The following is a 24,175-nucleotide window of genomic DNA, read 5'->3' on the forward strand; positions in this document are numbered from 1 at the left end:
TTTTTCCTCCTTAAAGTTTCAGGAGACTTATCTTTTCTGTTTGAGATTTCCCAGGACCCCCACCCACACTGTCCTTCACTCCCCCTTGGTAGGCCCCACCCCCTCGAGGCTGCCACCTGCCCCCACTGCCACCTGTTTTTCCATAGTCTCCACCTCCAAAATCTATATTGGTGAGACTGCGTCATTGGTCGCCAGCCATAGACCAAACCTGGGGTTGTCTCCTCTTTCCTCTGCCCCCTCACAGGCGGGGGAGAAGAGGCAGGGAGAGGAGGGGCCTCAGCAACTTAATTCTGCAGAAACCCATGTTTAGTCCTTGCCAGCCCCAGCACCCTGAGAACCATCCCAGGAGTCTGACCCACTACTAAGGGACTGCAGCATGCTTAGCAAATTCAAGAGCTGTCTCTGGCAGGCCGCAAGTTCTCTGAGAAAGCAAAAGATCTGCATACACACAGAGAGTTGTTTTGTTCTGTATATTTTTTCAAGTTTATGTGATCCCGGTGAATCGAAAAAAATTAAGGGTGTTTTCTAAGATGCCTTTTAAGGCCTTACAGCTCAAACACCCTACCCTTGTAAAGGGGGTAGGGTGAACCATTCCATCCCTGCCTGGCCTGCAAGGCTGTCGTGTGACTCCAATGAGATCAAGGATATGAAGTCTCCTTTATGAATAACCCCACTGGGGAGGGGTCAGTATCACACAAGGAAGCCCATCCCCATCTAAAAACAGTCATTTCTATTAGAATTAGGAGGCTTTTCCCTAAACTGAACCCAAATCTCTGTTTTTCTGGCTCTGGCACTGACCTTCATGATCCTTCCAAGAGAACAGCGCCAGCCCTCTCCATTCCCCCACCCCCACTCACCCCTGTTTTTATCCAGGCCAAACCTCCCCAGTTCCTTCATCTGTTTAACATGTGATATGGCTACAAGGCTCCTACCCGCACCTAGCTGCTCTTCTTTGAGCATGCTCCAAGTTGTGAATGCCCAATGACCTGGCCAAAAGAGGATTTCCAGCTGTGTCCCTGTAAATATAGTCCTGGATGGCTGACTTTCCCTCTTTTGGAAGCCCACGTTCACACTCATGGTACACAGACACATAGCCACAAATACACACATACATACACATTCCCACACCCGCACATGCCCACATACAAAGTCACCAACGCACAGACACATACTTCACATGCATCACGTACTTTTCACACACAATGCAACATAACCACATCACACATGCACGCACTACACACAAATCCTTTGTACATGCTGCGTAGTTCACACACAAATAGCTAATTTATATTGGAAGTACTTTCTTCACCTGAAACTACTCATTTTTTAAAAAGTAAACTCAAGTTCTTTTCAGAGTCTCCATTCTGTATTTTGTTGTTTGAATCCAAGTGCAAGACTTTACATTTACTACTGCATTTCCAGTCTGATGAGACCTGTCCCCCTACATATGCCAGTGGTACACCACTGCCTACCCCAGCTCTATTACTTGTACACAGCAGCTAATATATGTGAAGTAGTTCCCAGATGCTGGGCCCTAGTCTCAGCCCTTTACACGTATGATCTCACTTAAGTCACACAACATCACTTTGACATAAGTAATTAGTCTTTGGGTACAGTTTTTGACCAGGTAAGAACTCATTCACTGCAACCCTCCCCCCGCCCCACCAAGAAATGCTGTGCAATATGAAAGGTAACTTTGTGCATAACTATTGATATTCTGTAGGGCTACAATTGCCCTTGGTGCCTCCCTTCAAATGCCTTCCAGAAATCCTCAGGAGTCAGAGGGAGGGAGTAGCTGGTCGATCATTGGGAAGAGTGGGGGAAGTATTCTAAATGTTCCTTCACCCACCCACCCACCTCTTGCTAAGGAGATTGTTGGTACATCAGAACAATCTTTTGAGGGTCGCAATGGGCAATCGACGACCATATGAAGACATTTTGGAGAGGCATCATTGAGATCTGGGAAGAAGGGGGACCCAGAAAGGTCTTCTTTCCTAGGGAGAGGGACAGCACGACTGACCCACTTGAAATTCTCTCCCCAGTTCACTCCTGGCATTGGATTTAGCCTCAGACAATTGGACTTCTGTAAAGCAGCCAAAACTCTAAAGCTGAAGGGACCCTAGGGCCCACTTTACATACAAATTTGATCTTTTCTTGGGGATGGGACCCAATCGATTCACTGAGGCCAGACCTGGTTGAGCTCCACAGGATTATTTCCCAGAGCTGGGGCGAGTTTGCCAATGAGACACCCCACTTCCCTGGTCATGGCATCAGACGAGCACCCTCATCCACTAATGGCAGGACTTCCCAAAGTTCCTTTGAAAATCACTTGTTTCCACTTCAAAAGGCATCTCTCCATAGGAAAATAATGTGACACTCTATAGAGCTTAGGTTCCTAGGTTAGGCCACGCTTTACCCACCATAAGGATAGAATGCAGAATCTGTGTGATGAAAACTGGTAGAAAACAATACTCTTGCAAGTGTACCTCAGGCTCCAGCAGTAGAGCTGACATTCATCAAGCTTAAATATCAAATGACAGGAAGCATATTGGGCATTGATAGAGCAGGATACCAGGTCCCTGAGGGTGACGATGGCAACAGGAAAAGCAGTTTCATTCCCTTTCCCAGACTTACCAGCCAAGACAACCTAAATGTCCAACTGTAGTGGAATGGTTAAATAAACTATATGACATATCCACTTGTTAGACTAGTCTACATCCATAAAAATGCTGTTCATGAAGAATATGTAGCGACATGGAAAATGGTATGATTTATGTGTCAAATATGCATTTTTAAAAGACTGGAAGAAAATTCAGCAACGAGGTAAACTAAGAGATCCTTTTAGGTTGGTGGAATAATAGTTATTTTCTTCTCTGTTTCCCAAAATCTCTATTAAGTTTGTTCTTAAATTACTCTTATAATTTAAAGAGGTGTTTAAAAGGCTAACTGAAGGCCTATAGTATACAAATAGACCATGCAATAATTACAATGATCTAAAATCCCACTATACATAGTTTAATCTAAGGGATTTTTTTCTTCAAATTTTAGTTTAAGTGTAATGACTAAATCAGGTCAGCCAAATGTAATCCTCCCAGTGATCATGAAATGTCCTCTAACACTGGGTGGGAAAAGGTAGAACTGAATTGAAACTGCTTTTATAGTTTTGCAATAAGCAAGTTTCTTAGCCTCTTTTAAAATAATATAATAATATCTATATTTCCAGGTTATAAATTATAATCGTTATGATTTTAATAACTATTTACTAATAGTTATATTATTGTTATTGGAGATATCATTATATTAAGTGCCCTCTATGGTTCATGTATCAAAAGATGTGTTTTAGTCCTTCTTCAAATATTTACTGTGTACCAGTCATCTTACACAAATGATCTCATTTAACTTTCATAACAACTCTTTGAGGTAAGTATTATCATCTTCATTGAAAAGACAAAAACTCAGAGAGGTTCAGTAACTTGCTCACGGCCACACAGTAGCTGAGCAAGGATTACAACCCCTTTTGGTCTGATTTCAAAGCTTAAGTGAGATTAAAAGAAATAACACATACAAAGCTTCTAGCACTATGCTGATATAGAGCAGACATTTACTAGGTGGTCAGTACAATGTTGCTGACGTTCCCTTGCCCAGAGTTCAAATTCTGGTCTTTGATCTGCTTGACTACTTATAGATTCCTTTCTATGAAAAGGTGCACATTTCAATTGAAAGATGCAATGCAAACACCACCTGTGTCCTTATTGCTGGGGCTCTGCGTCACTAGGAAACGATTTCTGTTTCCTTCTGGCAGTATCATTTGTTCTCACATGTATCAGCACAAGTAGGTAGATGGCATGTTTGATGAGCCTTGGCAGCCACTGTCACGTCTCAGATACACTTCTTGAGAAGCCATGCGGCTTCCTCGGGATAGGCACCTGCTACCCAGCAACTGGTAGGTCCCTGCACTCAGGGATGCTTATTAAATGGCTGGGGCCTATCTTGAACCCCTGTTCCAACAATTCTCTGTATAGTTTGGCTGACCCTTAATTGTTACCCCTCCCACTTTCCTCCACTAAGCAGGGGCTGCGGGACCTCCTCAGAAGCCGACAGGGATAGGAACTAGAGAAAATTTTAAATTCCTAAATCCTCAGAGGGACTCACTAATAGATTATCTTGCATGGTGGAGTCTAGGGTCAGTGAGGAGTAGCATGCAGGATGAATAAGAGAGGTGAAGGAGAGGGAGGAATTGAAGGCGTCCTCCAGAGACTGGGAGCACCTGAGGCCCGGCCTCTCAGAGCTTTTTCTGCCATGACTCTCAATACTTCTCTACTCTGTAGCCTCTTTATCCCTCCCTGATATTATATATCCACCCTCTACCCTCAACTTCTTAACCTTCGCCCGCCACTCTCTGCCCAAATGCAGCTCCAGCTTGTAGTGACTTATTTTTGTCTCTAGAGGGAGGCAGTAGCATCAGGGAGGAAAGGGCACAGATTGGGGTCTTCTCTTACTTTACCAAAGGGTAGATTTTATTTTCCTTTAACTGCGAACAGGTAAATAACAACTAATTGGAACAGTATTTTAGGTGCTGCAAAATATATCTCAGAGAAACATCATCGCTCCCCTCATCTACCCCCCAACCTTGGTGGCTGCTAGAAGAAGGGTGGCCTTGGGAGCCCCTCCTAATTTCTAGGTTAAAGGTAGAAAACAAAAACAAAAACAAGAAAACAAAACAGAAGTCGTGGGGGCAGTTTAGCCAAGGAATATTTACGCTGTCTTTCTCTTGGGTACTACGGCACACATTTAAGAGACAGGGTCTGGACTGGGTGTGAAGTGAGGGTTGGGGAGCTCAGTCCATAGTTGGGGTGGGAGGAAGTCTAGATGCTGAGCAGGTAGTTTGAAACTTTCCTGTATGGAGCATTACGTCTGAAACGTTGGTTTCATTAACACTGCCAGGAGAAACTGCAGAGTGAGAATTGGACTTAGGATCCAGTTCTTCCGGGCTGCATTAGGCTGATAAAAACATCACCCTAAAAGAAGAGGGGCTATTTCAAGAGTGTCAGACACAATAGTAATGAGGAAAATTGGCTTAGTCAGTCAGCTTCAGTACCTGAACACCCCGGTTGAGACACTCTGGGCTATATGGGCAGGGCGTGAGTAAAGCAAGAGAGGGAATTAGCCTTTTCTTGAACATTTATTAGACATGTTAGACATTTGGCTGACACTTTCCATATTTTACCTCCTTGTCATCTGAACATGTCTAAGGCAGGTGTTAACAGCTCCAATCTACAGATGAGAAAACTGAGGTTCTGAGAGATGAAGTAACCTTCCCAAGATCACATAGCAAGTAAGTGATGGAGCTGGGATACAAACTCAAAGCTGTCTGAAGGTCCTCATCTTTAAAGGGTTTTATCCACATTTTTCTTGTGAAAACCAAGGTCTCCCTCTTCAATAAAATTCACATTTTGGTTCCTTGCCTGTAATGGGGGTTATTAAAGCATCTTGGAGCTTTTTAGCTTCTTCGAAGTTGAAGTTTGTTCCCCATTTCACAGGTAAGAGTACTGGACTGGAGCGAACCAGACAGTCTTCATGAATTCAGGTGGGACTTACACAAAGGAATTTAGATAGGTGGTCCAGTGGTTGAGTGTATGTGTGTAGGGGTGGGAGGCAGAGGCCTCACAGGATCGACTGTGAGGAAGCGGAAGTGGAGCTGGTATATTCAGAGGAGAGTGAGGAGGTGTCAGACTGGCCCGCAAAGCAGCAGGAAAGCCAAGTGCCTGAGACCAGATGATGGGAGACACCAAAGTTTGCATGAACTTCTGGTACAGATTTACCAAGGGGCTTCAGCTACTCTGTGCCCTGTGTGACTTACACTAGCCTCTCTAGCAACCCCCACCCTGCACTTAAAAAAAAAAAGACTTTCTGGCTATGTAGTAATTTAGGCAATGCTTTTCCTGCCCACCCAGGATGAGGTGCTGACCCAGGCCCAGCTGGGGGTGAAGCTTTACTGATGTTACAGCTGCTTCTCGTCTGCACGCCAGGCTCATTTGTGCCAGTTGAAAGGGCACAATAATAACAGTAGCAATTTAAATCGTGCTCCTCGCTTTCTGCTTTCCCCCCTGAAAAGTGGCGAAGTGACTCACCACTGTCGAATTGTCTCTCTCTATCCACTCCCTGACCTCTTTGCGGCAGCCTGGGCTGGTTCCCTGGGGGCTGAGCTGGAAGTCTGTTCTTCCAGCGGCCCTTTAGCTGTGACAGAGCCACCCCCCCATAAATGTGTTCCCCCAAAATGTGATGTATTGTTTTAATTTGAAATTCTCAGATGAGGCTGCTTGGAAGGCATTAGAGCAGCATGAACCCATTAGGTAAGCACAGTTCTCCCCTCCAAACATGAATAATACAAAATGGGACCCATTCAGGAATCTTTTGAGGGGGCTCTGCTTGTTTTTCTATATGCAGTTTCATATGGAGATGACGGGTCTGCTTGAAATTTACTACATACCAACTTCTGGTGGTAATGCTGTAAAAATAGGTCCAGGGGAGCTGTGAAATCATTCCCTTACTCCATCCTGACCCCTCACCCCCATCCCCATCCACACCCAATTCCCCTGACCCTATGGCTAGAAAATGCTCATTCTCTGCTCTTTCTTTCAGCACCAGCCTAAGGAGAGCTCCCAGAACTGGAGGTGGTGAGGTGCTTATGAGCCTAGAGTAATTAAAGATTTTGAGGTGTCAACAAAGCAGGTAATTAGGTGGAGAAGGTATCAGCTGTCTGAGAGACAAAGAAAGTAATTATGCTGAGCACTCTTGGCACTGTCAGTAAACTCCAAAGAAAGATTTGTTGGGAAGTGATACTGTTTGATAGAGACTTCAATGCCTAGCAGAAATGAGGGACTCTTGGTGAGGCTGCCTGGAACAGGAGAAAGGTTTAGGGAGCTTGGCAAACCTGGATTCAAATACCAGCTCTGCCTCCCACTGGCTGTGTGACCCTGGAGAAGTTACTTAACTCCTCTGAGTTTGATTTGTGATGTGCAAAATATTGATAAGTCATAGCTCTAATTACCTCATTAGGTCATTGTGAAGACTCAAGGAGATAATGCATGTAACAGCACTAGCACCATGCCTGGTATACAATAAGTGCTTAATAAATGGTAACATTATTATCATGATCACTATTATTATTCTTACTATATACCAGGCATTCTCTACAGGAGCCCAGAGTTTAAAAGGAGAGACAAATAATCGCAGTTATGTATGTTCGTGTCATGAGAAGTATGAAGAGGGTAACTATGATGGCTCAAAGGAGGGAGCCCTCCACTGGGAGGGAGGGGTACAGAAAAGCAGAGAAAGTTTTGTGACTCCTGAGTTAGGTCTTAAAAAAATAAGTAGGAGTTTGTCACGAGGCCCAGGGGGAAAGGGATTCCAGGCAAGTGTATCTGCCCACACAAAGCCAAAGAGGTGTGAAACAGCCAAGCCTTGAGCTAATAGTTGGGCTTTGCTGGGCACGAACTGGGATCTCCTGGGGGAGGGGGGGAAATCAGTGACCAAGAATCTTTCCAGTTTATTCCCACCAGCCCCTGAACCGCGCCTTAGGCGCCCTACCTGGCCAATCACGTGCGACGCCCTCCTCTTCTTTCCTCTAAGCAGTCAGGTAAGCTCACACCCAGCCCCCAGCGGGCCTGGTGCGCACAGCGGGGGGTCGGCGGACCCAGACCCGGCAGATCAGGCCAAGGGGAGACTGTGCCCAGGTCGCGGGCCCCTATCTCCTTCCTCGTCCCAGTCCTGGTGCAAAGCCCCCCTCCACCCCCAATTTTAAAAAAAACTACCAAGCACACAGCCACTTGGGTTCTTTAGACAACCCCGTGCTCTCTCACACACCACACCCGTAAACTCACGCCGCGACCCCCCTCCAAGAGACACACGGTCTTCAGCCCTCCATCCTAGCACATACATTGGCTGCATGCGTCCCCACCACACACATGAACACATCACACCCAAACACACACGGACATTGCACCCTCACACACACAAACCTTTGAGCACACACGCCTTAAGTAAGCTCACATATAAAGACACCTTGCTCACAAACACACACAGTACACACCACAACAAACACCACCCGTAACCCCACATTGACACAGCACAGCTAAGGGTAAACACACACCAAACAAATATATACACACAAGCTTCAACGGGCACACACACATACACACACTGCATACACATGCACACTACAGCACGACCACAAACCCCGGCAGAAACATACATCGAACACACCCATATCCAGACCGCACCCACAGAGTCACACTGTCATCGGGCAGAAACATACAACCTACAAACGTGCACACACAAACACCGCACAAACACACGCTCCACGTCCGAGCGCAAACCAAATACACTTCACACCCAGCACTCGGACTAAAACATGCAACACGCACACACACACCCACACCCAGCCACACACGTAACTCACAGGCGAACCGCACTTGCGCGCGCGCACACACGCGTACATGCATACATACATACACATACAGCCCGCCCCCTCCTTCCCTCAGGGCGGAAGAGAAGGGGGCGAGGATGGGAGGAGGGGGAAGAAAGGAGGGGGGATGGGCGGGCGAGGCGCTGCGAGCAGAGACGCTCTTTTCCCTTTGACCTGGGGTGTTGTTCCCATTAACCCGCCTGTTCCCCATTCCCGAGCAAAGGGAGTGAGTGAGTTGGGTCCAGACGGGAACCAGTCAGAACCAGGGAAAACTGGAAGGGCTGGGGAATCCGCCGGCGGGCGGAGGGCACGTGAGCTCCAGCCGGGACCCTGCCGGAGGCTCCTCCCCCCAGCAGCCTCCCTCTCAGACCCCTTCGCAGCTTTGACCTCTGCTCCCCACCGCGGGGGGAGGTGGTGGAGGGGGTGGGGTGCTTCTTCCTCTCCTACCCGAGAGAGTGAACAACTGTTAGGGGTGGAAAGCTTTACTGGTTTCAAGAAGTAAGGAGTTTAGATATGCAGAAAAGCTTTTTGCGAAACCTGTTCTAATCTAGTTTGAAGACGTCTCCTAATAGAGAGCGCACTATTTTGCAAAGCAACTAATTTTTACATAAAAGGCAAAGGCTATCAGAAATCACCGACACCGCGCTGGACACATAGTAGGGCGTTATAAATGTTCCTCCTTCCCGCTTTTGTCAACAAATCTTGCAGGGCTATCTGCAGCCCAGCACCAGCCCACGACAGCTCTGGGGCAGTCGGTGAGCTTTTTCTAGCACACAAGCCCCTGGAGAACAGCCGCCTTGGCCAGGGAGCCACCGGCGGCAGGGGGCGGTAGTGTCGCTTAGGGTGCTTTGCACGTCTGGCGGCATAGCCCCCGCGGGACAGTCTGAGGTCCCCTTCCTCTGTGGCGGGCTACAGGGGTCACTCTAGAATACTCTGCGGTCAGATGAACATCTGGCTCCTGTCCTCCGCCTGCCCCCTTTCTGTAGAGATGGACAGCGGGTGAAGGAGAGGAGGAGGAAGAGGACTTCCGCCTGAGGCGGCGCATTGTGTAAAGCGCCTTGCGGTGCAAAGTGCACAAGCTTCGGAGTCGGTACAGGTTCGAATCCCAGCTCTACCACTTCGCAGCTGACTACCTTGTCAGGTCACTGTCTTAGGTTGCGGGGTGGGTGTGAAATTTAAAGGAGGAAATATATGTAAAGTGCTAATTCCAGTTAAAATCCAAAGGATGTACATTCCCTTCCATTCCCTCTCCCTAACCCTCACCAAGGATAAAGATTTGGGAGTTTGGGGAAGAGGGGGATCAGAGGCCAGAGATATGGCCACCAGGTAATGCCTCTAAGCCAGAAGATGGACAGAGGTTCAATTAGCGCTCAATTTCTTAAGCAATGTGCTGTATTTAAGGGAAATGCCTGCACCAGTGATTTTAGTGATGCCACTCACTAGCCACAAGACATTTCAGTTCACAGCCCCAGTCCTTGGGGCTGCAGTGAGGCCACTCTGCCCATCACCTCACCTCTCACAGGGACTTCCTAAATCATTCCTACCCCCACCCCGAATTCTTCTCCCCATTTCCAGGTTGCTGAGTTATTTTTCATTGTAATGAACACTCATTGGATGCCAGGGACATCTTCTCTTACCTTATGCTTTGCCAGTGCCTAGCACAGTGCCAGATACAGCACAGGCTGTATACATGCAGCAAAGTGATGCCCTGGGTGAAATCCCTTGGAAACACTGAGACTTAAGGGCACATAAGGAGTTATCATAAGGAATTGAGAGAAAGGATTCCAATAGCAGCACCCCAGGCACTGTGGGGATGGAGGGCAGTGGCTTTTGAATAGGGGGCTATTCCATTCCTCCTCAAAGCCCTCCAGCCCTAAGCTTCCCTGGAAGGGGGTTGTCTCACTGTGGCTGAGGCTTCTGCAGTCAATTAAGAAGAGAGCCTCTTTCCTGGAGGGCAGAGGCCCTGGCCACCTAGAGGGTGAGTCACTATCTCAGAGTTGGGCAGCAGAGGTGGCACTAAGGTGACAATGAATTAGTCCAAGATGGCAAGGGGGTATTACCTGAGTGATGATCTGGAGGAGGATAAAGCGGAAGCCTGAGCCCTTGAGGCTGGGATTAAGTGGTAGAATGTCTATATGCTTAAACATAGCACCTAACCCACCTCCACACTTCTACCCCTCCAAGTCCCAAAGCGTAGCCAGGCAGCTTCTTAGAGGAGGAAGTGGCGTGGAAATCATCCTTTGGGAGACCTGGGTTCCAATCCTGACTTGGATACTTGCTGTATAACCTTGGGCAAGCCCTTTTCCTTCCTGTTCTCAACACCAGAAGGAAGTTAAGTGGGCAAGGGGCTCTGTGCTGGGCCCTGTGCTAAGTATTTTACCAGTGTTATTTCACACACTGTTCCCCATTGTGCTATGTGGTGAGCATTTATTCCGCTATTTTGCAGTTGAGAAAACTGAGGCTGAGTGATATTCAATCATCTACTTTCTAATATATCGTGCAGTCTTTATGTATTTATGTTACCAAGGCAATCACTGTAACTCAAGCCAATAGCCTGCCAGTCCTCTGCCTAAATTGGCTCCTTATGCACTCAGGTTCATATCATGTCTCCTGGCTGCCCCCAACGCCAACCCGTGTTGCTTTCAAGGCAGTTGGCTACCTGGGTGGGTTTCTCTTTTCATCTTCGGTGACACCCACCTACCCCCAATTCAGATCTTTCCCTGGCATATCAGCCTAAGATCCCACATTAGAAAGCAAGCATCACCAGAAAGATGCACCCCAGTATCAGTTCCTTATCACAAGGGTGGGGGATCTGGCTGCAAGATGTTGCAGTGAGGAAGGGGAGCAGAGCTGCCAGGGCCAGAAGGAGGGGCTGCATAAAAACCAAGAGGAGAGAGAGAGAGAACGCCAGGGACAAATTGGACCAGCCTCAAACTGCTGCTCCCTCCCTTTTCCCCCCTCTCCTGTTCTAGTGCTCTAGAATGTATAAAGGGGCAGCACCCAGCCCATTTTCAGCAGGTGGAGAGGGAGAGATCCTCTCCTTCAAAGGAAGGGAAAACCACCCTGAGCATTCAAATTACATTCCTGTGTCGGGTAAGATTTATTTAATTCCTGAGGGGTGGGGGTAGGAAAGAGGAGCAGGGGAAGAGGGCGCCTTCTTGGTAGTGCTGGTGCCCAGGTGGTACTTTTAGTGAAAAGAGCGCCACCCATGCTGCTGTCAGAGCCAGAAGCTCTCTCCCTTTGCTAGGAGTCAAGAGACACTTACCACTGGGCTTCTGGATCTCATTTCTAAGCCAGATCCCTATGAGCCACATCTCTGAGCCTTTGGGGAATAAGTCCATGTCTTCCTTGGCTACCTCAGTACCCGTGTATGCCTGGGGTCAGCAACTGCCCTCTGTCCTTCCCCCTCCCCTTCTTTCCTCCTCTCCTTTGCCTAGGCTCTGCTCCTTCTTCCTTCTTGCTGGGCTAAACTAGAGTCTCTGACATTCTTGATTCTTTTCTCCTCTTTCTTTTCCATCCAGTCAACAACACTCTCCGTTCATCCATTTACTTCATCCAGGAGAGGAGAAAATTGAACTGGGAGGGAGTGTAATTGTGTATTTGAAATTCTCCCCACTTGAGATCTTGCGCTTATAACCCCGTATTGCCCTTGTTGCGTCAGATGAGAATATTTTGTGCTTGTGAATAATACATTTTTGCTTGGCTGAATAGTGATTTGAATATATGATTGTTGAGCTGCAGATTAGAAGAAGGCATTTTTGGAAGCAGTATTAGAAGGTAAGATGGTTTGGGCAGGTGTGAATGGCCTTCTGACTTCTCCAGGTGCCAAGAAGATAGAAAAAGAAAGATGAAGACTATAGTAGTGTGTGTGTGTGTGTGTGTGTGTGTGTGTGTGTGTCTGTGTGTGTGTGTGTTGGGGGTGGGCTACTGAGACCGTTCTCATCCAGATAGGTAGAGGAATTCTGTTTGCTCTTGTTGTTCATTGAACTCTGAACCAAATGATCTTCCTTGTCTCTGAGTTTGGAAGATCAGAGGCCCTGGACAAGATGGCGAACAAGCAGCAGGAAGGGTGAGGCAAGGAGGGGCAGGCAGTTGTTCCTTGTGCAGTCCTTGTGTGCAAAGGGATGCCACCTGCCCTTCAATGCCATACTAGTCAGGGCAGAAGGGAAGTGATGAGGGGTAACAAAAAGTGTGCTGAGCAGGGTTCCAGGAGTTTTGGGCCTTCCTTTTGGCTCTGCCAGTAATTAGCTCAATGACCTTTGGTAAGTTTCTTATCCATCTGAACCTCCACCTCTGCCTTTCCTTCACCTGTAATGTGAGATTGTGCGGCATGGCCAACGGAAGAGAAAGGGAGCCCTCAAAGGAAGGGACCCTTGGGCTGAATCTTGAAAGAGAAATCAGCTTTGAATAAAGGGAGAGATGATTGTGGGGTATGATGAGAGACAGTGGGAGTAGCCCCGGGAATTTAGCAAACAGGTATGCGTAAGGCACTGAGTTGGCTGCTGCGTAGAAAATTGCTATGAATCAGCTCCTGCCCCACCGCGGGAGCTTCAGAGAGAGAGAGAGTGGGGGAATCTGCGTGGCAGAGCTAAGCGCTCGCAGTGCCTGCAGCTCGTCCCAAGACTGGTCGTAGTCGCGCCGCAGGACTGACCAGCGGGTCACGCAGCCATTTATTCCCTGGCCGGACCAAGAGAGTCGCCAAGAGGTAGTGCAGGGGCAGGACTCCAGAGGCCTGAGTGCAGCCCCTCGAGGGGCTGAGTGGGAGGTGAGTGCACTCCAAGCGGAGCGCCCGACGTGCGGGAGGGAGAGGAAGCCTGCGGGTCCTGGACTAGGTGCCCAGCTTTTCGCGTTCAATGGCTCAAACGTGGAGCACGCAAGAAAGATTGCATTTTTCAAATTCTCGGCAGCGGCAAGCAGCAAGAGTGGTTTTGGCGTGCGGGCGGGGCTTTGCTTAACTTTGCAGGTTCTGCGCGCTCTTGAGCCACGTAGGGGCGAGACGCAAGGGGCGCAACCCCGCCTGACCACGCTCCGCAGCGGCAGCCTGTGGCTTGGGACAACCCTTCGAGGGGAGGGCGCAAAGTCTTGGCTGGCCGGTTCCTGTCCCTTTCCCCCTCACCCTGCTCCCCCTGCCTTCACCTTCACCTAGCTCTGGGTAGAGGGCAGACTACCGGGCTAGGGCTCCATTAGGGAGGGACGGGGAGACCAGCTTAGACCCACTCTCCACTCTGGCGCCCAGAAACCTGCAGGGGGGGCAGGGATGCTCTCTCTTTCCAGCTGTGGACAGTGGCCACAGCGTGGCCCTGTGTCCTGGAGGTGGCTAAGTCCTGTAGAAGAATCAAGGACTAGGCAGAAGTGAGGACTGTGTCTCTACCGTGTTCTTAGGTAAACCGGATAATAATAAATGACACTGGCTGTGTTTTGGGGCTGGGAGATGCTCACAGACTTGCCCAAGGCCACTCAGCTGCTTAGTAACTAGGCAGACCTCCTGACTCCTGGTCTAGGGTTTTTGTTTGTTTGTTTTTTTCTTTTTTGCACTGCGTCATAGCCAAGACAGTGGTCTAATTTTGAAGGAGGATAGATACAGGTAGGTAGACATTGATTATTTTTAAAAAATACATTTATTTAAATGTAGTTTTAAAATACCATTCCTATCATAAAAACATCTCCCACAGCCCCAATTCCCTATGACAGCCATTCAGACAGGGTTTTGAAAAAGAAAACTGCAGAAAATTGAATGCTTCTTGGGGGAGATACAATCAAAGGAGAAGGGAAGCAGGTGGGAGTGGGGGAACAAAGGTGAAAGAGAGGTAGCTCTCAGCACAGATTTGAAGAACAACTTTATTCTGAAGGTTTCCTTGACAGATCTCTGTCCAGATGGTTTGGGGAAGTGTCCCTACTGGTCTTTCCTCTCTCGTGCCCACTCTGTAGAAACCCCAGCTGTGGTCTAGAGGGGCAAATGTTTGATGGTTCTTTTTTTTTTTTTGCGGTGGCCTCTCCTGTTGCGGAGCACAGGCTCCGGACGCTCAGCCTCAGCGGCCATGGCTCAGGGGCCCAGCCGCTCCGCGGCATGTGGGATCTTCCCGGACCGGGGCACGAACCCATATCCCCTGTATCAGCAGGCGGACTCTCAACCACTGCGCCACCAGGGAAGCCCTGATGGTTCTTTCTTTAACTCAGAGTCTCCTCCTTCCCTCTGTTGTAGCAAATACATTGGGTAAGTCTGTTCTGTGTGTGTGTGTGTGTGTGTGTAAATGCATATGTGAGAACGCATGAGGGTGTGTGTGTGTGTGTGTGTGTGTGTGTGTATGTTTGTGAGAGGAAATGTGTGTGTCTGAAAGGGAATATGTCTTAAAGAAGGGGGCTTGGGACCAGGGGAATTGAGAAGTTGGGAAAAATGAATCAGAGTTTACCGAATGCATACTATAAACCTGCAGCTGAATAAGGGTCTGAGTAGTGCTGGTGGACCTGAAGAAATAGTCAATTCTTAACATTCCTTAAAGGAACAAAGGAGAGGAAATGTATTTAAATGAGGGCAGGGAAGGATGATGTTAGACCCATGTCAGACCCTTGACATTTATGTGACCTCCAACTAGGCTGTAAGACCCCAAGGACAGGAACTGGGACTTTCCACTCCAGAGGGCTCCCCCCTTTCCTCCACCATCCCTAACATGGATGGCTTGCACATTGTGCTGAGGAAACCAAAGGTAGGGACTAAATCCCTTTTGTGGGCCAACTAACTTTTTTCTACATTTCAGAGCCTAGACTGATCCCCCCACAACCCCCACCGTTAGTTGTCTTGCATTCCTGATCATGAAAGACCCAGTGAAGAAACAGTTCAACTCATCCCCTCTGAAAGTGAGATACCTGCTGACAGGATGTGGTACCCACTTTTACCTTCTATGGATGGTACAAGGGCATTCTTCAATGGGGGCACTGTCTGCTTCATTCCAGATAGCAGCACTTCTGCTCAGTCTTCCTTTCAAATATGACTCTCAGGTATTTGGCGGGGGGGACAATTCCTCACCTTGGTACAGCACTGTACCCTTTGGAGGATTCTTTCATGTCACCCTGTCTTTTATTTAATCTTTACCATAGCCACACCTCAGAGATATCATGGTTGTTACTTTGTAAGGTGATGGAACTGAGGCTCACAAAAGTGAGATAATTAGCTCTAAGTGACTTGGTTGGTGAGTGTGTGAACTTACAGGTGGTAAGGCTGGGATTTGAACCCAAGTCCTAGTCCATAACTCAGGACCTTTTCAGGATGCCATGCTGTCAGCTTGGGGAGTGGGCTGAGGCAAGAGACGTGATGGGAGGAATACATAATGCTTTTGATGCTTTTCTCTTCTATTCACTCCTCTTCTCTACCTTTCATAATAGTGTTTTTCAAAACCATATATATCTGTATCTTTCTATCTATCATTACCTACCTATCTTATTTACCTATCATATCTTTCTCCTTCTTCTTCTTCTTCTTCTTCTTCTTCTTCTTCTTCTTCTTCTTCTTCTTCTTCTTCTTCTTCTATCTATCTATCTGTCTGTCTATCTATCCTGTGTATCAGTCATCTACCTTCATTCCCATTTCCCAAGAATAGTGTGTATAAAGAAAGACCTCAAAATCTAGCCATCTCCTTAGGAAAGAAAATAATCTTGACTCAGGCCATCCCAGTTCCAGGCAGCAGATGTTGGTGATGTATACCAAGAAATACTGTGGTTTGGTGGGAAGGGCAAGACCAGGCCTGGGGATAATCTAGTTCCCAGATTGTATTTCTTCATGGCATGTTAGTGCAACTTCAGTTAAGTTACAACCTCTCTGGAGTCCTATTTTGTTGTTATCTGTAAAATGGGAACATAACACCAAACCTACCTCCTTCCCAGGGGTTGTTGTGAGAATAAAGTAGCATGATTCATTTATCCATGAATCACAAATAGCTGTTTTAATTACAAGACCTTTATATTCTCTCAAAACTGTCAAGAGTTTATAATCCTATGATTACCCAACAAACACATTGAACACCTACTGTGTGCTAGGACCTGGAAATAATGGACATGTGGAAAGCTTTTGAGAACATGAAAAGCACAACAAAAATTAGACATTAAAAATTACCTTCTATTGATGCAACATCTTATTTTTTTTACTTTTTCTCCCACAACGTAATAGAAGCAGCAACCGAAAGGGAAAAAAGAGATAACGGGTGACACAGCTTGTGATGCCAGCACTATTATGCACTCTGACACATACTGCAGATAATACTGAGAATATCTATATCTTGTTGTACCTTCGGATGTGACCTCCCTTGGTTTATCGAATCAGGCTTTGATTATGTGTCCATTCTTTTGATTTCATTATTTAGCTATGCATTATTTTGTAGCTATTAAGGACAAAGGTGGATGAGGCAGTGGAAAGAGCCCTAGGTCTGAGAACTGGGTTCTTGTCTAGATTCTGTGTCAAATTGCTGTGTGGCCTTGGGCAATCTCCTGTCTCTTTTTGAGCCTCAGTTTTTTGAACTCTAGAATGGAAGCTTTGGGCTAGGTGATGGCTAAGGTCCCTTCTATCTCTGATCCATTCTAATCTAAGAAGTTCTGGAAACACTTTTTGATACCAGAACTTTTCTGAATGTATTTTAACAGTACTACCTTTGGTTTATGAGCTTCTGTTATGGCATGATGGGCTGACTCACGTATTGAAGAACGCTGCCCCCAAATTTAATTATTTTGGGGCATTACACCGCATAGGGTAAAATGAGCCATTTTGTTCATCACGACTGCAGCCTTTGCTGAAATGGAGGTTATGGGATAGCAACTTAAAGGCTAACTCATTAATGCTCAGGGACGAATGAGGTAATGTGACAGCAGACCAAATTTTCATGGAGAGACCTGTATCTCTTTCCCATGTTGTGATATATTAATGCGGATGTCTTTATCCATTGTCACTGCCTGTAGACATTTGAATACCGTAGATGCAATACCTTCTGGGCACTCAGCCTTGCACACTAACTACTTCTCAAACTTCAAATATCTCTCAATGGCTAGAAGAAAAATTGTGATGTGCCATAAAATGCCTAATTTATTAGGATTCTATCAATGGCATCAGTCCTGCTTTTCTCTCAGAGGTGTTTACTAGTGAGCACTGCACCACCCCTAACTATTTAATGGGGGCAATGGAGTAAATTAGTCCTCCAAATTGTGAAGGCATAAACATTTCTGTCCTCACAATGTCGAAGAGGGTGACGTTTCTGATGTTAATTTGTTTCTCCATCTGTGCCATGCGTTTCAGGAGGACGTGAGGAACAAGCTTGATGCCACTCATGTGTGTTTTCCCTCTTCGTATTGCTGGAGAGTTGATCTGGTTGTGCCTCTACTCTTTGTTGAAATTCTCTCCCTTGGTAGCTGCTAATATCCTAGCCCCTTTACTGATCCAAATGAAATTATATGTTATTTTGCTAGTGATGATGTGAAATTGGATGGTTTAAAAGATAGATAAATTTTTGAGACTTGCAAGCATTTTACTAATCTGAATAATAGCATTTTAAAAATGGACCTATGTGGTTAGTTTTTCTAAATTTTATAAGATAATTTTTTGTACTTGACCCTGATGTCATTGGAGATTGAAGAAGAAAGATCTATTCACAACAATCTCCCAAGATCATTTTACCCATTTTAATTTAATTCAAATTTAGTAGAGATTGAACTAAGTCAGATGCATTGATACAAATTCTAATTTTATGTAATTACTTTTGAAACCTGATATTTTCTGGTAAAGTCAGGCCCTTTGCAAAGAACCTTCAATATCAATGTGTTTATTAAAAGCCAATGCTAAATATCACATGTACATTATTCATTTAATTCTTACACAGTTGGTGAAATGGATACTGGATCATTTCCCCATTTTATAGAGGAAGCCACTGAGGCTCAGGATTCAACAAACTTTCCTAAGCTCACACAGCTAAGAAATCACAAAGCTTGGCTTTGAACTCAGTTCTGTTTAGCTCTGACTCCAGGGACCATTACAGATATTTGTCTAAGGAGATTGTTTTTGCAAATGTGTTGAATTCTATGCTGAAATTGAGAGGGCTTACTTTCGTCTTCCTTCTTCCTTTTTGATGTCATGGTCACTTCAGGCCAATGCCAGGGCATGCTGAAGGGGAAGGGGAAGACACTTGGGAGCAAGAGAGGTCTCTTAGCACCTTGTTCTCTGTGAGGAGCCTCCTTTTGTGATCAGCTCATAGTGTTGAAGCCTAGTTATTGGTCCCCCCTCCCCAACCTGCTCATCTGCTTCTTATCTAGGCACACTGGACTTCCTAATTCTGCTTCTGTCTGGTATTCTACTGGTGCCTTGAGAGTATTGAAGGCAAGCAAGACAGTGTCAGTTTTGCTGGCAGAATTTTGGCATATGATTGCTCTTAAGTTTAGCCCTGTATCTTTGAGCAGGAGGCAATGACAAACAGTTTATTCTAAGGCCTTTGATTTCCTTTGGAATTGTAAGCATCTAGGCTGACTCATCTCTCAAAGGCTTCTCTCTCTCTCTCTCTCTCTTTTGGCTGACGTTGTTTTGAGGTTCTCTTATTTGTTCTCACCTTATTTTGGGGGGAGAAGAGGGATTGATTTTCATCTTGATTTTTGAGTGAGCGAACCAGCTATATACTCTTTGGATGACCAGATTGTAACCCTTGGCAAGAAGAAATAGCTGCAACTCCAGAACAGGTACAAAAATGTCTAAATTGGGGTAAAGGGAAAGAGGGAGCCATGTAAAAAAAAATAATCCAGAGCTAGGCTGTGTGTGTCAGAATGAGACCCTTGGCTAATAGATTTTGGACCTGCCATTGTGAATGGGGGATTACTGGCTGCTTAGTTTGGGACTGTGGTTAGGTTCTCTGCATGTGCCTTTGGTTAAGATGGTCATTTTGTGGATGCAGTTTGGTGGTTGGGTTTGGTGTTTACTCTGGGTCCAGGGGATATTGATTTTCCATTGAAGGGACTTTAAAAAATATGTATGCTAAGAATTTTCCTCTTAGCTCAGTTCAAAAGGCATAGAAATACTCCTCATTCTATCTCATACTGAACTTCAGTTATCCGGCAAGTGTTTATTTCTGACATGTGTGACTTTGGCCATTAAGGAAAGTGGGCAAAAGAGGATTTTGGAAACAAAAGAAGTGAGGGATTTTTTTTGACAGAGCTCATTTATATAGATTATTGGATGATAAACTTCTACCTACCTTTTCTCTGTCAAAGCCACATTACCTGATCTTTGGGGTTTAAGCACCCCCCCAATAATATATAGAATATTATCATAAAACTCCGTGGGCAAGGGGAGCTCAGAAAAATAGCATGTGACCACTTCCCATCTTGCCAAAAGGTTTAGTTCCCCACGTCCCGAATTATCTTCTCTTAGGAAGAAGCATCCACACACTCACCCAAACCATAAACTTTGGAGCTATCCTTTCCATTACAATAAAAAATTTTCTCTAAGTCCTGTCACTTATACCCATAAAATCCATCTCCTGCTCCAGCCCCATTGATACTGACTTGTGTCAGCATCTCTTGCCTCTCGGCTGATCTACCTACTTCAGGCTTTCTACCCAAACCAGGTTTTTCACTGCTCTGCGATTTTTCCAAGCTGCAGCTCTGACTCTGTCACTTCCCACTTAAAACCCTGAAGTAGTTCCCTATTGCCTTCAGGAGAAAGTCCAGCTCCTTAACATGGCTTATAGGGCCATTCATAACCTCATTCCTGCCTATCCAGATTTATCTCCTTCCATCCTCTTTATACAGCTTTAAGAATATAACAACCTCTCTGCCTTCTCTTTGCCTTTGCACAAGCTGTTCTCTCTTTCTGGACACTCCCCCCTCCCTGTCTCCAGGCAGACTTAGATGTTTCCTCCTTTCTGTTTTCACAGTAGTTTGTTTATATCTTGGGCAATTGACTTATCACAAGGTTTTGTAAATTGTTGTTAACCTGTGTATCTCCTTCACTGCACTGTTAAATTCTCTATGAAAAGAGTATTTATTATTTTGCTCATATTTGAATCTTTAGTGCCTGGCACAAAGTAGACAATTAATGCAGGTTTCTTTTCTTTTCTTTTTTAAAAAATGCATACATGAAAGAACAAATTAATAATAGAAGTGAGGATGTGCAGGATAGGATGCTGTGTGGGGTGCAGGGAGATCCCCACTGGGGTATCCTGTGCAACCTGGGAGCAGTTTGAGATAGTGGGCACCATGCAGAAGGGATATGTAAAAGAGGTTTGCCAACACACCAAGAAACTTCACTATACCAATCCTGTATAGAGAGTCTCATTAGAAATGGCCTGGAAATGATGTTTGTTTTGGTACAAACTGATGTTGTTGTTTTTTTCAGGAAAAAATAACATAATCAAGTTGCACAATTTTTGGTAAATAGATAAAAGGCAAAAGGCAAACCAAATCCCACTATTTGATACAGACACCATCAGTAATTGGGTGCATTTCTCGCAGTCTTTTATTTCTTTGCATGTTTTTCTTCACATAGTTGTAATCATAATTAATACAATTCTGTATTTTATATTTGTTGTTTAAAAGCTCCCATCCCTTTAATGATTGCATAATTTTCCATACTGTGGCTATTCCATAATTTATATAACTAGTCTTGTTGCTGGGCTAGCTTTTTTCCCTTAATTTTTTACTGTTATGGTTCATGTACATATGGTTTTTCCTGTCTGTAGGAAGATTTCATTAGGATGGATTCCTAGAAGGGGAATTACTGGGTCAAAGGGCCTGGGGATGATTTTTGGCTTCAGACTCACGTGTCCAGTTTGCTTTCTGGAAGAGTTGTACAAAATTTACAGAGCTCCTAACCTAGATGAATGTGCCCATTTCACCCAAACTGGACAGCATCAAGCATTATTATTAAAAAATAAACTCCATCAATGTTCCTAATAATTAATGGAAAAATATTACCTTATTCTTATCTTAATGTCCATTTTAAACTTGTAAGGTTGGTTTTTTTAAAATATATTTTTTTCTTTTTTCCTTTTTGCCTAATTAGGTTTTCTCTTTTCTGGACTGTCGGTTCAGGGCTGGCTTTTTTTAAGTTGGATTTTTTTTTTTTTAATAAGCAACCAGAGGCAGCTCTGCTTGAGGGTGAAGCCACCTCCCAGTTTCCCCTCCCCCTTTACCACCCTCCCCCCCCCCATAGTTCCCTCCACCAGGTCTAGTGACAATTGGATGATGCAGTTCTGATAATCATCCGATTCCAGAATGGGTGGCTGCATTCCCTTTCTGAAGGCAGAAAGGACACTGTGCCCCAGAATCATGCCCCCTTTGCTGTTGTTGTCCGCCTTCATTTTTTTAGTGAACGTCCTGGGAGGAGCCCCAGGACACAACCCGGACCGCAGGACCAAGATGATCTCAATACACAGCCTCTCCGAGCTGGAGCGTCTGAAGCTGCAAGAGACTGCTTACCACGAACTCGTGGCCAGGCATTTCCTCTCTGAATTCAAACCTGAAAGAGGTGAGCAGTACCCCGGGATGTGGCATCCTCGCCTTCGGGCCGAGTGGACCCCCTGGGCGGAACGGGACGAATTGGGGGTCCAGGAGGGTGGGAGGGACTCTCCTCTGGTCTTGGACCTGGCCGGTTCTCCTGGATCCTGAGGAACTGAGGGAGCGGGAGTTGAAGGGTGTTTGGTGAATTGGGAAGAGGTAAAGATTAGTTGAGTTGGGTTGAAGCCTGGGGGCTTGAGAGGCAGTGAGACAGGCAGATACCAGGGACAGACAGGTGGACAGAGGACAGGTGAAAAGACAGACGCACCAGGTGAGGTGCCAGAACAAGTCGGAATGAGATGGAAACGCAGAGGGACACTCAGAGAAGACTGGGACAGACAGAGACAGCGCGGTTGAGAGACGAAGAGTTAGAGGGAGATAGCGAGACAGTGAGAGAGAGACACGGGCCAATCCGGGGGAGTAGCGGGAGGGCGGGTGCGGGTGCGGGGGGCGGCGGCAGGAGGTGCGCTGGGAGCGAGCGGGACCCAGCGCAGGACGGGGGTCGAGCGCGCCAGTGGTCTCCGCGGTGCAGGCGCAGATTCTGCGACTGAGGGGAGGTGGGAGGGGGTCACGCGAGCCGAGGGTTGCCGCTGCAGTGATGAAAAGTGCAGGGGGCCGCAGGTTCGCCCGGCGCAGCCTAAAAGGAGCGCAGCAAAGGGCGAGGAGACCCCGCGGGCAGCCGCCACTGCGGGGGTCGGAGTGCGGAGATAGCGGGTGTCACCGCTTCTCCCCCAGCCGCAGCGCGGGGAGCCGACGGCATCCCGGGAGCAAGCGCGCCAGCAGTAACTTAGCGACCCTTAGTAGCCGAGGCGCCGCAGGCAGAGCCCCTCCCCTCGCCTGTTGCGCTGTCCCGCGGCCTCGGAGCCCCGGAATTTATGTTTTAAGCGTTGTGTTGAGCTACTGCTGGTGCGTAACAAGATGCGCGCTGCGCACGCGGCGCCTCAGATGATCTGGTTTGGTTAAATTCTTGGAGTCTCACATGTGGTAGTTACGATTGGTCTCGTTTTCAAATGGGGAAACTGAGGCTGAGTGAAAGCAAAACACTTTTGGGGGGCTGAACAGAGCTGTTTGCCCCCCTCCCCAGTCTCTGTGGATCAATGCATTACGATGTTTTAGTCACTTATAAAATCCTATTTGTATGAGAATGCGTGTGTTTTCTTTTTCTCTTCCCATAGCTCTACCTATTGACCGTCCAAACACCTTGGAGAAGTGGTTTCTGATTCTGAGAGGACAAGAGAGGGGTGAGGGTCTCTCATACTGTACTTTCCTTAGTAAAGAAATAAAATGCTGCACCCCTCCTGTACTGCGTCCCAGGCTATTGGAGACTGGGCGGTGCCCACTGCCCCTGGGGGGGACTCACCCCCGCCCCCCGCCCCCCCCCCCCGCCCCGCTTCCAGAAACCCCGCAGGGGATGATTTCAGGAAATGGCGCACTAGCTGCAGGAGTGCTGGGCAGTCCCATCAGATATACCTAAGCTTTCTGTGTGAATCTACCCCAGACAGTTTGCCCAGAAGAAATTACCCTCATTGCTTCAAGGTGGTCACCCCCTGGCAGGAATTAAGGTGGAGACCCCGTCGGGGTAGTTGAGTGGAGCTGAGTCGTTCAGCCAGACCATCGCAGGGTCCCTTTGGCTCCCTCCCCAGGGAGGGGCGCTGCGGGTCTGGTGGGGTGGGGTTGGCTGGGGGCGGTTGCTTACAGGAGTGCTACAGCCCCTGCAGTTCCTCCTGATTTAAGCCCTGCGGAGCGTTGACGTTTCTCATACTTTCTCTCCCTGGCTCCCCAGCGGTATCACTCAAGACGTTTGGCATTCGACTGGAAGAGGTGCTGGTGAACGAGCTTACCCGCCGCAAGCAACTTGAACTGAGAGCCACGATGCAGATTGAAGAAGCCACCCGTCAGGCTGCGGGCCGTCGTCGGGGAAACGTGGTGCAAAGGATGTTTGGCCGCATCAGGCGCTTTTTCAGTCGCAGGCGGGCTGAGCCCTCCTTGCCCCGGGAGTTTACTCGCCGTGGGCGTCGAGTGAGTTAAACCCTCCAGTTTTCAGGCAGGGACCCTTCTTGAAGTGTCCAGGGATGTGGGGCGGGAAGGTCAAGGCCTGTGTCCTCAGAGGGAAGGGGAGCTGAACAGAACGTGTTGGAGGGGTGTAATTGGCCTGCCACAGAGAGAATGTCTCCTGTTGTGAATGTGATG

At 47.0% G+C, this 24,175-nt stretch overlaps 1 protein-coding gene across 8 annotated transcripts in view; it reads left to right on the top strand.

The window, feature by feature from the left end:
• ARHGAP36 (Rho GTPase activating protein 36) overlaps nucleotides 1–24,175 on the top strand; it is a gene marked incomplete at its 5' end in the record, with an annotated part of 154,607 nt that overhangs the window by 124,431 nt on the left and 6,001 nt on the right. For 3 of the 8 annotated variants that reach the window (XM_082681780.1, XM_082681779.1, XM_082681785.1), the window contains 3 exons: nucleotides 21,798–21,956; nucleotides 23,161–23,226; nucleotides 23,769–24,004. In XM_082681780.1, coding sequence (XP_082537906.1) covers nucleotides 21,798–21,956; nucleotides 23,161–23,226; nucleotides 23,769–24,004 — 461 coding nt within the window. Of the gene's footprint in view, nucleotides 1–6,332; nucleotides 6,354–6,642; nucleotides 6,733–7,548; nucleotides 7,640–21,703; nucleotides 21,957–23,160; nucleotides 23,227–23,768; nucleotides 24,005–24,175 lie in introns of those variants that run through there. The other 5 variants (XM_082681784.1, XM_082681781.1, XM_082681782.1 and 2 more) reach the window with 5 other exon arrangements.

Source organism: Grampus griseus (genome assembly GCF_964374135.1).
Source record: "Grampus griseus genome assembly, chromosome: X".
Taxonomy (NCBI): Eukaryota; Metazoa; Chordata; class Mammalia; order Artiodactyla; family Delphinidae; genus Grampus; species Grampus griseus.